Raw genomic sequence first — 16979 nt, 5'->3', positions numbered from 1 at the left:
CAAAAAGGAATTTTCAATTTTGCCATTAATAATATCAGAAAACTTAAAGTATTATATTTACTTTCCCTATATTGTCAACTAGTATTAGTATCCACAGGATGTGCGGATATTATTAAGGAATATTACTTATATCAATTTATTTGAGCGCGTTAGATCATACGGTTTAAAAACATTATTATTATCCTCTTTGTCTGCCCAATAATAAAAGTTCTGTGTAATTATATTAAAGGGCTCATATAAACATCGAATAACTTTTGGATGATAGTCAAATATCATAACTATATAGGTTATGCGGCAAATAACCTAATAATGTAACATGATTTAAAACAAATGAGAATACATATAATTAAATAAATCAAAGAAATCCTTCATTTAATATTTTGTTAACTTCATTTGTTATTTGTTCATCCCATCATACTTATAACTCGCGATGAAGATCATAAAGTGGTGGAACACATATTTATTTAATTTAAAAATAGTCTCATATGAAATAATAATTCATTTTGATCTATAATAATAATAATAATAATAATAATAATAACAATAATAAAATACAATAAAAAATTATCTTCACTTAAATTTAAAAGGTATTTTAACTCAGATGGACCCAAACATTATTGTCCAACATATTTTCTACTAAAATACTAACTTCAATAACTCGATCTATAATAAATCTTAGTCTTATAATGATTAACATGCGTCATTATATACTATATTTTACAGTTACATATATACTTAGCGAAAATCATGTCTTATTTAGTAAACTATTACATTATTTGTTCACATTATTAATTTGAAATGACGTTTATTTTTTTCAATTTTTATTTATCCTTTTCTTCCTTCCAGTATTTTTTTCTAGGGAAGTGAAGCCTTTCATGAATTTGTTTTAGCATTATTTTTAATAATTATTATTGTATTAGTTCTCCTCTCGAGCCGAGGGTCTTTTGAAATAGCCTCTCTACCTTCCTAGGGTCTGTGTACATATAATCCCCCCCCCCCCCCTCTCTTTCTCCTAGACCCCACCTGTGGGATTGGACTGGATTATTATTGTTGTTGTTATTGTATTAGTTTGTACAATTAGAAATTAAACGTTTTCTCTACGTTATTTCTGACATAATATTTTAGTAATAATTTTAATTATGATTAAAATGGCCTATATGAGAAATTTATTATATTTCTAAAATTTTTGTGAGTTGCTTGGAATTCCTTAATAAAAAATTTTCTCAATAAAAAAATATTCTCATCTCAAATTCAAATAAGTATTATAGTTTATTTTTAAGCTGATTTTGTATTTTTTTTTAAAAAAAATCCTATTTTTGTTCCTTGTTTATTGTTATTACAATATTCTTCAGCAATTAATATTATTACATTTTCATGCAAGTTTAATTTGAAATATAAGATTCTAAGATCCAATTTATCCTTATCATACAATGATATATTTATCTAGATAATCATTCAAAAAGATAATTTAATAAGGAGCAACTGAAAATTGGAGATCAAACTTATCCATGTACAGATAAATCTTTTTCGTTTCTTATGAAAATAGGTCTAATTTATATGCTATTTTTTATTACACTAAAAAAGTATTATTTATTTGATGAAATCTGATAGTTTTCAATTGGATCTTGGATTGTAAATACTGATATTATATTCTTACTTAATTGAATTTTATTTGTGCTTTTTATATAGTTACATCTGGCACATATATAAATCAAATCAATATAGTTAAATTTTATAAATCTATATTTTTGTACATACAATAAATAAAATTGATTATATTACAATTCAAAATAATATTTTTATACTTCAATCAAATTTAAAATTACTTTATCTATAGATTAAAAAATTTATCCTTCAATTTAAATCTATTTTTATTACATAGTTTAATTGTCTTAAAATTACCAAGTAGCTTTTAATTAGCTTGCCACTTGGCTCTATATATATATATATATATATATATATATATATATATATGAGAGAGAGAGAGAGTATTAAACTGTCAACTCGCTTTTTATTAGCTTGCCAATTGGCTTAATCGCAATGCGATGCATGCACTATATTAAAGAATATTAAGCACTTACCAGAGCAAATTAGATCATGTGATAAATATTAATTTTTCTTACTCCTAAAATTTTATTTATTTTTACAGTTTTATTCTATTGATTTGGGTTTTTTATGTGATTTACCTCAAATCCAAATAATGCTGTATTCTTTTTTCTTTTTAAATTGTAATTTTGAATTCGTCCAGACTATATAAAATTTGAAATTTCTTTTATTATTCTTTAATAAAATCAACCAACATAAACTTTTATCAGTTTTCACAAAATCAACCAGCATTTTTAATAATCAATTTTTGGTATTATATGTAATAAGCAATTAAATTTTCCTCCTCTTTTGCTTTTGTTTCCAAACATAAAAGTTAGTGTTTTAATTTTAATTATTGAAATTACCCACATGAAAATGTAATTAAAATTTGATACTTTTAATCTTCTGTTCTGAATTCTTTTAATTGTCAGTATTATATATTACTATATATATATATATATAATATATAATTTATATTATATATATATATTAAGATTTCAATTATCTTATCCATAATATATTCTTTCTCACCTTAAATTTAGTTTTTTATCTCTAATTCAATTATGTATTATTCTTTTATATTTTTACACTAAGATTTTAATTTATACTTTTATGTATTACGTGCAATTAGCAATTAAGTTTTCGTTCTCTTTTGTGTTCCTTCTATAATTGAAATAATGTAATATTCTTTCATTATTCTTTTTCTCTAGATTTATTTATTGAGATTTAGTATTCTTATATCGCCATGCAGTTTTTATTAATGTTACTCAAAAATATATTCGGATTTCTTATCATGGTCTTAATTCGATAAGTGTTGAGAAAAGTACAATAAAAGTAACTACTCAAAATTTCAAGCACCCCTATCTTTATGATAAAATCACAAAATAGAATAAAAAAACGTGGCAGAAAATTTTCCTTGCTCTCTACGATGGCATACTAAAGTCATTACTTTTAAAGTTTAATACTGTTTGCTCAAAAAATATTACACATCTTACGAGTACAAAACAATATAAATAAATCCCGGGATAATCATAGCAAATCGTAGTAATCCGTTGGACCAATTGAATGAAATGAAAACAAGAACTCAGAATTAGGGGGAGAAGCATTGGAAACCTTTATTGATAATATTTGTTTGGTCTGCCTCTCCATGAAGAGGTTCAGAGCCTTACAATGGTGTTTCCTCTTCCCATAAGAGGGGTATATTTTCTTGTTTCTCTCTCCTCTCACTAGTAGTCAAGAAGCCCCCCCTTTCTGGGGTCCCTTCTCTTGGTATTTATAGCTGTGGGCTTCGTGAGCTGTCCCTCAGTGGTCGTGACCACGTTGAGGTCTCGCCTTTCTAGTGGTGGATAGGCCGGGGCCTTTGTTGACCGAGCCAGGGACGGGTTGAGCGTCGTCAATTCTGAGTGGTCGTGCCACTAATTAATCGTGAATTAACTATTAACGGGATTAGCCTCGCTAATTATCGTGGGGTCGAATTCTGACCCATACAGTTAGTCCCTCCGCTTATCGGGGTCGTGTTTCGGCCGAGCTCGATGAGCGGACTTCATCGATTGTGATTTGAAAACAACTCGAATAAGGGGGTCGACTTATTGGCGGCGGCGGCCTTAGTCGTTTACACGTTGGAGATGGTCGTAGCCTTTCGTACATTAAAGATGGCCGTAGCCTTTCATATGTTAAGGTTGGCCGTAGCCTTTCATATATTGAGGATGGCCGTAGCCTTTCATATGTTGGAGATGGCCGTAGATTTCATACATTGAAGATGGTCGTAGCCTTTCATATACTGAGGATGGTCGTAGCCTTTCATATACTGAGGATGGCCGTAGTCTTTCATATACTGATGATGGCCGTAGCCTTTCATATACTGAGGATGGCCGTTGGGAATGAGTACGCGCCGGGTACGTATTTGGTCAAGTCCAAAATTTTAACGGCGTACGGCTCATTCTTTCAGTGTTCGCAGGTAGTGGCGATTGTTCTGACGGCGGTATGCTGGCGGATGGCTGAGAAGCCGTTTTGCGGAACTCGTCATAATGACAATTGCTACGACAGAATCGAACCGTTTTACGGTTGGTCGTGCAGTTAATGATGGCTATTGGGCTTCGCAAAAGCCATTTATGTTGCCTATAAAGGTGGGTTGAGGCATTCATTTCTCATATCTTCATTGTTCATCTGAGAGAGAAATTCTGAGGAAACATTTTCGTTTCGCTAATTCATCTTCTCTTTTCTTACCTTTGTGACAACATTTGTCTTCAGCAGATCAACAATGGCAGTCAGATCTTCCCCCGGTGCTCCTCCGGTAGATTTTCCGGTAGTTGAAGGGCCATCTCCGGCAATGGGAGGCGCGGAACAGATGGAGTCCGGCGAAATTCCGTCGGTTGACGAGGTGGTTCCTCGGCCCGGAGGTCTGGCGATTGATTTCACCGTTGATGGTGGAGAGGAACCGGTGGATGAAGCCCCGTTGATAGGGGAGATCGGGATGGCCCGATTGCGGGAACAGGGGGTCGTTCCTACCCATGCAGACATCGTTCTTGCTAGAAGCGAGGAGAGGGTCCACACCGACCGCAAGGGATATTGCGTTTTTTACGCCTACCCTTTCAGGTTGGGGTTCAAGATCCCGCTCCCAATGCTGGTGGTGGATTTCTGCCGTTATTACGGGGTGTGCCCGGGTCAGCTCACTCCTTCCCTCTACAAATTGTTGGCGATGTTCATCAAGTACACGGAATTGGCCCGTAGGGAGGTCACACTGCAGCATGTGCTGAGTCTCTACGCTCCCCAGAGAGTCCGCGGCACCATGATTCGGGCGTGCCCTCGTGGGTCGAGGGGCCTGGTCATGAGCTTGGATGACGAGGTTGACCCTCGCCCTTTCGAGCACTTCTTTTACATCAGGACCAAGCACCTGGTGGCGGATGCTACTGGGTTCCCAGAGGCTTGGAACCATGCACGTAAGTTCTTTAGTGGTTGAATTCCTTTTCTTTCCCTCTGTGATTTGTGCTTATGAGCGTTAACTCGTGTCTTTTTTGTAGCCGACAGGTCGCCGCCGCCCCCATTGTCTTGGATACGTGAGTGGGTCGAGGCCGTACTCCCCCATACGAGGGGGATACGTACGTGGGCGTCTTTCTGGGAGAGGCATGGCCGTAGGCCCGCGGCAGGTAAAAAATTGATCTCTTCTTCTGTTCCGCTTTGTTTCAGCTCTATTCATTAACCTTGTTTTCTTGTGATTAGGGAGGGCACGCCGCGTCAGGGCCCCTCAGCTGGCCTTCCGTCGGCCTGGTGCAGTTGCTNGTAGTTGAATTTTTGGCGAAGGCACGTAGCCTGAGTCCCGGTTCAACCGTAGTTGAACTTTGTCGATCTTGATGACGAAGGCACAGAGCCTGAATCCCATATTGTGGGTATCGAGTGCTGGAACTCGTTTTGGGATTCGAGACCTTGAGCGGCTTACCCATCGTCTTCCCAACCAGGGTATATAGGCAGTCTTGAGGCGAATCTCGGCTCGAGATATCTCCGTGCCGGTTTTCGACCGGAGTTCGTATGCCTTACAGAGACCTCCCCTGAGGAAAGGAGGGGGCCTCTTCTTCTTGTTTGCACTATCTGAGATTGGAGAGAGAGTGAGGACTTAGATCTTGATTTGAGATCTTCGAGCTCCCCTTCGAGTTTGGCGCTTCTTTTCTTTTGGTCCAGGGAAGAACTACGCGATTTTGCTATGAAATCCCCACAGACGGCGCCAAATTGTTTGCTCAAAAAATGTTACACATCTTACGAGTACAAAACAATAAAAATAAATCCCGGGATAATCATAGCAAATCGTAATAATCCGTTGGACCAATTGAATGAAATGAAAACAAGAACTCGGAATTAGGGGGAGAAGCATTGGAAACCTTTATTGATAATATTTGTTTGGTCTGCCTCTCCATGAAGAGGTTCAGAGCCTTACAATGGTGTTTTCTCTTCCCATAAGAGGGGTATATTTTATTGTTTCTCTCTCCTCTCACTAGTGGTCAAGAAGCCCCCCCTTTCTGGGGTCCCTTCTCTTGGTATTTATAGCTGTGGGCTTCGTGAGCTGTCCCACAGTGGCCGTGACCACGTTGAGGTCTCGCCTTTCTAGTGGTGGATAGGCCGGGGCCTTTGTTGACCGAGCCAGGGACGGGTTGAGCGTCGTCAATTCTGAGTGGTCGTGCCACTAATTAATCGTGAATTAACTATTAACGGGATTAGCCTCGCTAATTATCGTGGGGTCGAATTCTGACGTTTAGTATAACGTTTAAGGATTTTATTCTAAAATTGGCAAGCCGCTTTGTAATAGCTTACCACTTGGAAATCACATTGCAAATTGTCCTTCTTTTAATAGATATAGTTACAAAAATTATGTATTTTTTCATTCCAAACTTCACCCATATTCGTAGACTTCATATATTTTCTCCAAATCTTTGACAACTAATTACACAAGTGATGCACTCAATTCTTCAGATGTCTCTCAAATTCCAGCGAATTTGAAGGTATTATAAGTTGGTCAAAAAAATGATTATGCTTTATATATTATTTGGTATGATTTGTACATAATCTATATCTTGTAGAATTATCTATAATGATATATTATAAATAATTTATGTAGTGTATATAATTGTAATTATGAGGTTATATTCTTAGCTTTCATGTATAATATTATATCAGTTATATTCTTGATTCATTAGTTTTATTTCTTATAAATGAGAGCAAGCAAAATATATTATTAAATAATATGATTAATAAGTACAAGTTTTTTGGATAGTGTAACTCGTTGTTAACATTTAACTTTTTATTGATAAAAATATAATATGACAACGTCTTGATAATATTATTGAACAGAATAGTTAAGAACTTTGTTGTGATATAGTACTAATATTTTAGATGCGATATACTTTCATTTCAATTAAAAGTTTCATATCAAAAGATTTCAGTTAGAAAATATTAGTACATTGATTTAACTTTATTTTAAAAAAAAGAATTCTTATTTCAATAAATGGAGTTCCATATATAGTTCTTAAGTGATATTTCCTTATTTGACAATTTCCCACAAACTCTTTAAGATTGCCAAGTGGCTTTATAATAGCTTGCCACTTGGCTTAACCACAGTGCAAACTTTCTTGCTTTAATATATATATATATATATATATATATATATAGATTATGCACAAGCTTCATCCAATTAAAATGATTGTGTTTTGGAGTCGACCTATCTGTTATGTTATTCATCAAAGTCTATCCGTTTGGCATATTTTTTTATGTAATTTTCACAAAGTATTTTTCGAATTAGCAATTTTAATTTCAATCAAATCACCCCAAATCTCACAAATTTGTGGATCCATATCTTATACTTTTGGATCCACAAAATTCCGGGTCCACAAAATTGTGAGATAAAAAAAAAGTCTCACACAACTAGTGTCAGTTGTGTAAGGTACAAACATTTTAAAGCGATATAGATATTTTTAGAAGAAGCGTGCAATGAGTTATGCAAATTTTGAAGAGGAAAAATGTAAGCTCAAAACTAATGAATGTTGAGCCTATTATGCTTCAACAACACATACTTTATTTTATACATAAATATAGCAACGTCAACTTGGTTGCACATGCCTCACGTGTTAAAGTTTGTGCCTTATGTTTAAGAAACTGTAGCCTCTTATTTTTTTTTTTTTGCAGTTGCGTACATGTGAAGGAGTTGTTGTCGAATGAAAGTAGGATTTTATAGAAACTGTAGAGAAATTTGATCAACAAATGTCTTCCTTAGGATGGCTAGAAAATCAGTGTCAATTTTATGGTGTACACCTGCAAAGAAATAGTAATTAATTGGGATAAAGATAGATAATAATTATAGAAATCAATAAACTTGATCCATATATATAAATCCTAATTGCACATATATGTACCCTTTGTCTGATTCAAAATTATGAGCCCTTTCATCTCTAAATTTGACAGGAGAATATTAGTTGAATTGCATAAATATAATAGTATCAATAATTTTAACACGCCAATCGCATGTCAAATGTTGAAAGCTTGATGTTTTAATTAGTCATACTTCACGAAAAATTTAATAGTTCTGTAGCTTAAAGAATGATCCATACAAATTATTATTTTGATGAGAATTTAAATATTAGCTCATAAGTTTTCAAGTAAAAATTTATACTAAAGAAAATATAGAAAATGATAAAATAAATATATATAACAACACGAAAGTGGGAACCCCGAATGTTTCGTGTGTGCTCAAGTTTGCCGACATAGACACTTTATTGTGTACCTTTATAGAGTGTAATGAAGAATGTAACGAAAAAAAAGCTATAACGTAAAAATATTATAACCGTTGAAGATGAAATAAAGAAACAATCAAGGTTAAATAATTAAGAAAATTAAAGTTATAAAATTGGTATGCTACAAAATCACCAAAATCAAAATCAAACAAGCAAATAATAACGGCACTACAACAAAAAAGAAAAAAGAAAGAATTGTATTATCTATTATGACATATTGTCTAACAAAATGGATGTAGCTATGAAGAATACTTGAACAATACATACACAATCATTGTCAAATGAAATAAAATTGAGGTAATTGAATAGAAAATAGCCAACTAAAAAGGAACAGAGAGCAATGAATACAAGAAACAATCTCAAATATCATTATGCAAATAATTTTGTTTAGGAAGATGAGTACATTGAGTAATTCTAACATTACACAAATATCAAAGCGACCATATGCAGAAAATCTTCCATGTTGTGCAACAGCTTCCTCTATCCTCTTTTTCATAATGATTGTAAAGAAAATATTAGAAGCCGTTTCAATGAGTACTTACCTATTATCTGAAAATATTGTTAAAATATCATGGTATAGCCAGTTTTCACACTGGTCAATGAAAAATAGCCAGCTTTTATCAAGTCAATGAAAAATAGCCACTATTTTGCTGCAACAGGGACCGGTCCAGTATAATATACAGGAGTTCTGGTGCATTTGTGTACGAACTCCAGCATATTATGCTGGACCGGTATACTTTGCTAACTCCTGTAAAATTTGCGGGAGACTGGAGCACCAGTGCTCCAAACTCCAGTATATTATACTGGACAATTATACTTGCTGGAACTCCCGTAAAATTTGCGGGCGTATTTTTCCGGATTTTGAACAATGTTTTCGCTCAGATTTAAAGTGGCTAAATTTCGATGACTTTTGAAACTTGGCTAATTTTCAACGACCAGTGGTAAATCTGGCTATTTTTGAATTTCTCCCGAAAATATTGTGTTGGAGAATAATACACAAGTCAATTGATATGGCCGTGAAGGTTGGCAGTTTTTTAATACACTTTCTCCCTCCTTTGATTTTTCTCATAAATGATAGTAGTTTCTAAGAACCATTAGTAGGGAATACTAATTGACGCAGTTTTGAATTGCAATGAGGAATATGAAAGATCGGAGAACTCTAGATTGTAGCAATAATTATTCTTTAATCTATTTTAAAGGGAAAAGCAAATGCACCTAGGATATCGACTTGTTACTTTACCATCTTAAGGAGGAAACCAGAATGGAGATTTAATTAATATTGCCGTTGAAAACTTCACCTTGTAGATTGAGAAGAGGGTAGATGAGCAAACCTACACAACATACATTAGAAACTTAAATTAGAGTGTCCGTCATTATTGATACAGTAAAATCCAATACTGATCACCCCATTATGTCATCTTAAACTTATGCTCGCACCATTGGATTCATGATGATTACCTCAGGATATCTATATCTCTGATATTACCACCACCAATAAACTTAGGCTTTCACACAAAAAACGTATTTCAGGATTATGTTACAGAACGTTTACATATTAACATAGACAAGTACAACCCACAAGCTTCTAATGAGAATTTGAACATATCAATCAATGAATTGATGGTACGAGGAAACTGCCTACTCCTAACATCTGTTGTTGCATTGTCTTAGGTAATGATACAAAGTTCTATGTACGTCCCTGTATAACAACTCATTCTTCAGTGTCTGAACGTGTCGGGAATTCCACTCCATAGAGTGCCGGTATGTTCTCCAAATCTTTCTTCGAGAACATTGGCAAAAACCATAATGCCTTATTAGCGCCAAAAACCTTTTAAAAAACAACCATTAGAAAACAATATTTATCAAACCAAGGTACTCTCGGCAATTGCCTAAACAAGAGTTCAAGAACACCAATAACCAACAAATATCATTGATGGTAGAAATAATATTATACTCACTTAATAACAGGACTCTCGTATTACAAATATTATAGGAGTAATTGACTGTTTTTTGTCATGATTGACGAAATTAAAATTCAAGGTCTTAAAAATCATTTAACCTTTCCCCCTTTCCGGTCACCCTCTGTATAATTCTTGCTGCCAGAGACACAAGTATCTTCCGGTTTAAAAAATTTGCCTCTCCTTTCAACTGGTTGCTTAGAAGCACTAAAAAGATGCATTACTAAAACAAAAATAGAGGAGCGGCTTATGCATATCACCTGTTCAAAATTCCTTTTCCAGCCAAGGTCATACTTCCAGCGTGCAGTTTTTTTCTTCTCATAAACCTATAACACAGACAGACGAGACAACAATAAGGTTACTACGAAAGGAAACATATTTCCTTTTTTCCTATCCATTTCTTGTCAATTTCATTCCTAGAGTTGAAGGAGAAGCATTAAAATTGACATATAATGAAAAATACCAAGGTCTGACATACCTCCACTGAAGTGGTGTTGCTTGAGAGCAGAGATGCATGCATAATTACAAAACAAAGAAGACTGAGTGAAAAGGCTAGATTCAGAACTGCATCAAGGTCAAACCTGTAAGAAACAAGGAAATCATAACAATCACGACTAAGTCATTAAGATAGTAGAGACTGCTTACCAAAGGCTAGAAAAACGACTGTAATGTTGCCTGGCGAGAATGAATGATTCTTGGCTTGTCGAAAGAATTTTATAAAACTGGGCAGCAGCACCAGAGTGTCCAATGTTGTTGTCAAAAATGTGTACATCTGCATACGTACTCAATTGCACAAACTTAGTAAAGCACAATATAGATATCAGAGTGGTAACTGATGGCTTCAAGAAGAAACTCCTTCCCACCACCAAGAAAAGAAACAGATATATAGGAGTGTACTTAGAAGCACGGAAACCAAACACTATCATCTAATTGACTCATATTTAGATCCAACATAAGCAAGTGACAGACACAAGCACATTCATATCCAAATCCAACACAACAAATGACAAACACGAGTCTGCCGTGTTGTTTTGATTTATTAAGCTTTAGATACACGCCAGTCGATTTTGGCATCTGTGTCTCTGGTTTCGGAGACATGTCCAGAAAGGAGATACCAGGAGGACAATACCAAGTGCAAGATATGTTGTTTTTGCAGTACCATCTTGGTACTTGCCTTAATAATATCTACTTATATAATCAAAAAAATACCAAGAGCAAGATACGAATTTTGGAAAAGAATTAGTTCGTTCTTGTGTAATAATTGAAACTTATACACACAATCCCATAACCATATCATCAAGAACTCAAAGCCATAGGATCTAGAAGAAGAAGAAAGCAAAAAAGAAAGTGCTGTTTAGCTTCTATCCCTCTACTCCATTCCATCCAAACCAGAAATTTCCTAAAACCCATACTTGTTTACTCTATTTGTGGATGAACAAACTAATAGTACAGAAAAAGGTTTCCTCATACATGCTATTTGAAGATAGTATTATGTTAACAGCCAACCAGTCAATAAAAAGTTGTAACTATGAGGAGGCACCCAAGAAAACAGGGTTCTAAGATAAGTAAAAGCATGGCATAATATACATATACCACAAGTTTACCAGTATAAGAACAAAAGAATAAGTGAGATTTGATGCGATAATGGCATCTAAAAGACAATTCAAGTATCTATACACTATCTTCTAGGATGATGTAATTGTAACATGATAAAATAGGATGGTTGATATTGAGGAGTCCTGTGAATACAATATTATAATGAGTGAACATTGGATCTACGGCCCAACATATCCTCAAGACTAGAGTTGTAAAACTACCAATATTAAGATAGATGTGTGATCATACATGATTGGACAAGATGAACATGCTTACATCAGACACATGATGCAAATAGCACAAATAAAGGATTAAATTAGAAGTCATTTAAGATGATTTAGCTTCTCCTCCTTAGACATACAATGCACCGATATACTCGACACTGTTGAAGGTGCTCAAATAGGACATAGTGAATCTAAAATTAAACTGAAGGAAGTTGATTTAAAAGATATACAACCTCTAGAAATCAATGCCGCTAAGAACAGAACTCAAAGGAAAGAAAGGATCTATATGGGTGATACCAACTAATTGAGATTAACAAAAAGTTATTTTGTTCCTGCACTAAGATTATGTCCATTTGTTTACCAGAACGTGTTGGTCTAATTAGAGAATTGCATGTCGGTAATGCAACCATGTCAGATTTATTGAACCTCTACTTCTTATTGGAAACTGCGATTTAGTGAACCTCTACTTTAAGAATAGACGCAATTTGCCTTAAAGACAAATTATGTACTGGTATTGAAAAGGACAGGGCCCAAAAGAGCAGAGTGGATATATGGATTTATATGACCAACTCCAATTGGTTCGTAATTGTGAATTGCAGTTGATTGAATGAGAAAAAATGGTTTCTGTGCACTTACTACTTATCTGCAAGGTCAGAAAAGATACTCTTTTCAAGTTTTCTAATCGAAACTTTCCTCGTGCTCAAGAGTCAAGATAGCTTTAAAATTAATGAAAAGATCTTAGGGTCGATTTAGGTCACCAAGATTGAAGCAGGCAAAACCATGAAGAGGGAAAAGAAAGGCTCAAAATGGAGATAAGCAAGTGTTCAAACTCGCATTGAATTTCAATCTAAGATACCGTTATTAAATGAATGAAACATAACAACAGCGACAACAGCAAAAAATAATAACAGGAAGGCGGTGGCGGCTTTGAATTCCGCATATTTTGGCTATGAACATTTTCAGGACCACATTCACAGGCAAGAAAAGGTTGCAGGTATGTATCTACTTGATTTTTCTGCAAAAAGCATTACACAAAAGCAAAAAGTATTACAAAACTAACTCCATACCACAAAAAGGAGGAAAAACTTGTAGTTGCGGGACCCCACACAGTTGACAACCCATATGCAGTGATGATCCATCTTAAGAACACATCTTTGACCTACAGGACATGACAGAATTTCCAGTTCAGCAGATATCTGTTTTAGGTCTCATATAAGTGCCTAATTTCTGCAAATTGAGATATGCCATGATAGCCATAGAACAAAAGATTTTAAGGATAAATCAGTGCAAATAATCATGTGACACTTCTAAGACATGGTGCAGAGAGATAGAAATCACCACGCTTACTACTTCATGGCAAAATATACATACCCAAAATCAACCAGACTTTGACACTTTGACAGGAGAACTGCTTAATGATATAGAGAAGAGATATGAAAACAATAATAAACCTTTCATCTCACACCCAACATGCCAGATAAGGATTAAGATAAAGATCTTGGGGGCATTGCACCAGCATGTGATACTCCTTTGGGCTAGACGCGGAAAATGGATAAAACAGTAACAAACATGCACGGTATAAATGGGCATGGGTGAAGATTTATACAACTCACATATAATCCATTTACCCACCTCGTCACCTATACCTCCACCGAAGGCAAGAGGAAACTTTATCTGGGCAATCGTAATTTGGATATAAGCATATACTTAATTAGACTAGCACGTACAAACAGAACAATGATGACAACGTGGTGGCTTGCCATTTTGGCATTGACTGCAATAGCCTCTGGACTGTGACTGTCTTCTTTCTATCTGATCTGTTGATACTGTTGGAGTATTGTTCTCGATTGATGCATAATCAGTTAAAGCAACAGAGTTACCCTCCTCTATGTTCTGCTCAGATACTAGTTTCCAGTTTTCAGGGACCGAACCAGGGTCCTGAATTACTACCTTAATATAGCTCCACATTAGCAACACAAGCTGCAAGATGAATTACAAGTTTATATTAGGCTACTGAATCAAAGGTAACAATCCTCAAAAGAAAATGATGCCTCCTCTAGGTAGTTTCCTGGTAATTTGTGTACCAAGTCAAAGTATAAAAGTAGGTATTGTCCCTGTGAGTTTTCTATTTCAATAAGTGCAACTCATGTTTGCAACGTACAAATGATCTGCAACTTCAGGCATATCGAAGTTAGCAAAAGCGCAGTTTCGATACAATAAGGAAATGTCTGAGTCATGTATTTCATGAATCTCATGAACAGCAAAACGGCAGTTTCTGAATAAATACAGAATGGTGGAGTCATGTTTATTAATGAATCTTTCAGACATGATAGGCAAAGCAAAGTTTCATTATAACATGGATCTTGAGTCAGGTAAATAGAACCACAAGAATGTTATAAAGGAATCATGACAGCTCAGCAAAGCTACATCAAGTACTACATACTGCAGGTTTGGAGAAGTGTGAATTAGATGGGAATTCCCAAAAGACATGAAGGCAAGTAAATATTCAGCGATGCTGTTGTATGCTTCAGAGCTTAGCAAGAATGCAAAGCATTTAGTCATTGTTGTCTCATCTATCTCTTTGAGCAGTAAGGAATTATAGTTTTAAACTTCTCTCTTTACATGTTCTATGAGTTACTTGAGCAGGCAAGCTAAGGAAGTGGGAGAATTGCAAAGTAGTCACTACTCTTGCAAATGACAGGCAAGACTTTTTTTTTTTGAAAAGGTAACATATCTATTATACTAATTAAATCATCAGCACAAAAATTGTGCTGGGAGCCAAAATGTACATCATGTAGAACTTAGGCAAAAACCAAAAGCGTAACATCCTTGTTCTTCTCACAAGGAGCCTAAGACTTCTATGATTGAATCATGGTCATCAATATATTCTAATTTACACCAATAACTAAAAAGAAGAGTACAATTCATCTTAATCTTCTGTGTAGCGCTGCTTGTATCTTCAAAGCATCTCCTTCCATACTGTCCACCAAATAGCTGCTGGGACAAATTTACCTCTGTCTTTGTTAGAGGAATTTCCCCCTGTATTCCAACTTTCCAGAAGTTCAAAGGTTCTTCCTGGCATTGCACCTAATACCCCTTAGGTTGATGAACAATTCCCACAACTGTCTGGTCACTCTACAATGTAGAAACAGATGGCCAGTTGTCTCTGCATCTTGTCCACATAAATAGCATCTAGAACAAATTGGCAATCCTCTTTTCCTAAGATTTTCCTGAGTAAGTACTGCTTCATTAGCCACCAACCAAGTAAAGCATGCCACTTTGTATGGTATTTTAACTTTCCATATGTGTTTCGAAGGCCATAAACTGTTTTGAGGCACCTGATTCAAATCTTTGTAGGCTGAACTTACTGTATAACTTACACTGCTGTGCTTCTTCCATGAAAGAGTGTCTTCCCCCTCTTGCAATCCTCTGCCTTGATCCAAGGTGTTATAGAATTCTGCAATTCTAGGCAGTTCCCAATCTTGAAGTAGTCTTCTGAATGTTAAGTTCCATCCTTGAATCCCCCATACATCCTTCACTGTAGCTCTTTGTTGCTGATTCAATGTAAAAATGTCAGGGAATAAAACCTTCAAGCTTCCTATTCCCAGCCAGTTATCCTCCCAGAATAATATTTTCCTTCCATCCCTCACATTAAAATTTAGTTTGGATGAAAGACTTGGCCACAGGTTCCTAATTGATCTCCATAAACTGGTTCCAAAAGGATTCTTCACCTCCCTAGTCATCCAGAAGCCTTCTTTTCAGTGTTTAGAAAGGCGCGCGCTTCGTCGCTTTAAGCGCGAAGCGACGCGACGCGACCTATTGTCGCTTCCAGCACACTGAGGCGACTCGATCTGAGAAAGCGAGCGCTTCACAGGAGAAGGCGATGAAGCGACGAAGCGGATAAAGCGATGAAGCGATCGCTTCTTTCCAGAAAAGCGCAGGGGGTCTTTTTTTAAAAAAAAAACTTTGGGTCTGTTATTTTATTAGACAAAACAGACCCTAAATCGACCAAAAACCCCTTCCCCTTCGACAAAACAGAGTTGACTCACAAAACCTAGGGTTTTTTACCTGCTGAAGCTGAAATCCAAAAGCAGAGACGCCATTGCTGACGCTTTCTCTCTCGCTCGAGTTCTCCTTTCTCGCTCGCGACACTGGCCATTGCTGACCCAGGTAATTTCTTCTTCTCCTTTCTCCTTTCTTCTTCTGTTCTTCAGTTCTTTCTCGTTTTTTTTTTCATTCTTCTTCTTCTTTCTTTCTTTCTTTCTCTGTTTCTCCGGTCCAGAATAGAGTAAGGACTAAGGAACAATTTTTTCTTTCTTTTTCCTTTTCATTTGTGTATTTTTTCAGCATATATATTTAATTATTATATGTATTTCATTTATTATTATATTTCAGCATATACAATTAAATTATTATTATATTTCAGCATATAAAATTAAATTATTATTATATTTCAGCATATAAAATTAATTATATATATGTATTAGTTTTAGTTTATGTGATTTTTTAAATGTATATTTCAGTTTATATAATTAATTATTATATATATTATATGTATTTTCAGTTTATTGATTATGTTTTTTCTTATATCTTAATAGGGATATTAAAATGTCTCAAAGTTCGAAAGAGAAAGACCCGGCTTGGAGCTATGGTGAGAGAGTTAATGAGAAGAATACAAATGTTGTATGCAAGTTTTGCAACAAGATTACAACGGGTGGCATTTATCGCTTTAAATACCATCTAATTGGTGGCGATAGAAACGTCACAAGTTGTCCGAAATGTCCACCGGAGGTGAGGGAAGAAATAAAGAACTTTGTTGAGAAGAAGAAGGAGCAAAAAAA

At 35.2% G+C, this 16979-nt stretch overlaps 1 protein-coding gene across 1 annotated transcript in view; it reads right to left on the bottom strand.

Annotated features, from left to right (window-relative positions):
• The window catches only part of LOC109235196 (probable protein S-acyltransferase 12), a 14528-nt gene continuing 7363 nt past the window's right edge, over positions 9815 to 16979 (bottom strand). Inside the window, exons 2-7 of the mRNA XM_019401202.1 lie at positions 13866 to 14118; positions 13206 to 13297; positions 10964 to 11090; positions 10797 to 10882; positions 10579 to 10644; positions 9815 to 10188 (exon numbers count right to left, since the gene is read on the bottom strand). Coding sequence (XP_019256747.1) covers positions 10072 to 10188; positions 10579 to 10644; positions 10797 to 10882; positions 10964 to 11090; positions 13206 to 13297; positions 13866 to 14118 — 741 coding nt within the window. The 3' untranslated portion in view covers positions 9815 to 10071. The remainder of the gene's footprint in view (positions 10189 to 10578; positions 10645 to 10796; positions 10883 to 10963; positions 11091 to 13205; positions 13298 to 13865; positions 14119 to 16979) is intronic.

This window comes from Nicotiana attenuata, chromosome 12 (genome assembly GCF_001879085.1).
Source record: "Nicotiana attenuata strain UT chromosome 12, NIATTr2, whole genome shotgun sequence".
Taxonomy (NCBI): domain Eukaryota; kingdom Viridiplantae; phylum Streptophyta; class Magnoliopsida; order Solanales; family Solanaceae; genus Nicotiana; species Nicotiana attenuata.
Note: the sequence above shows the minus strand (reverse complement) of the source record. Positions and strands in the feature narration are given on the sequence as shown.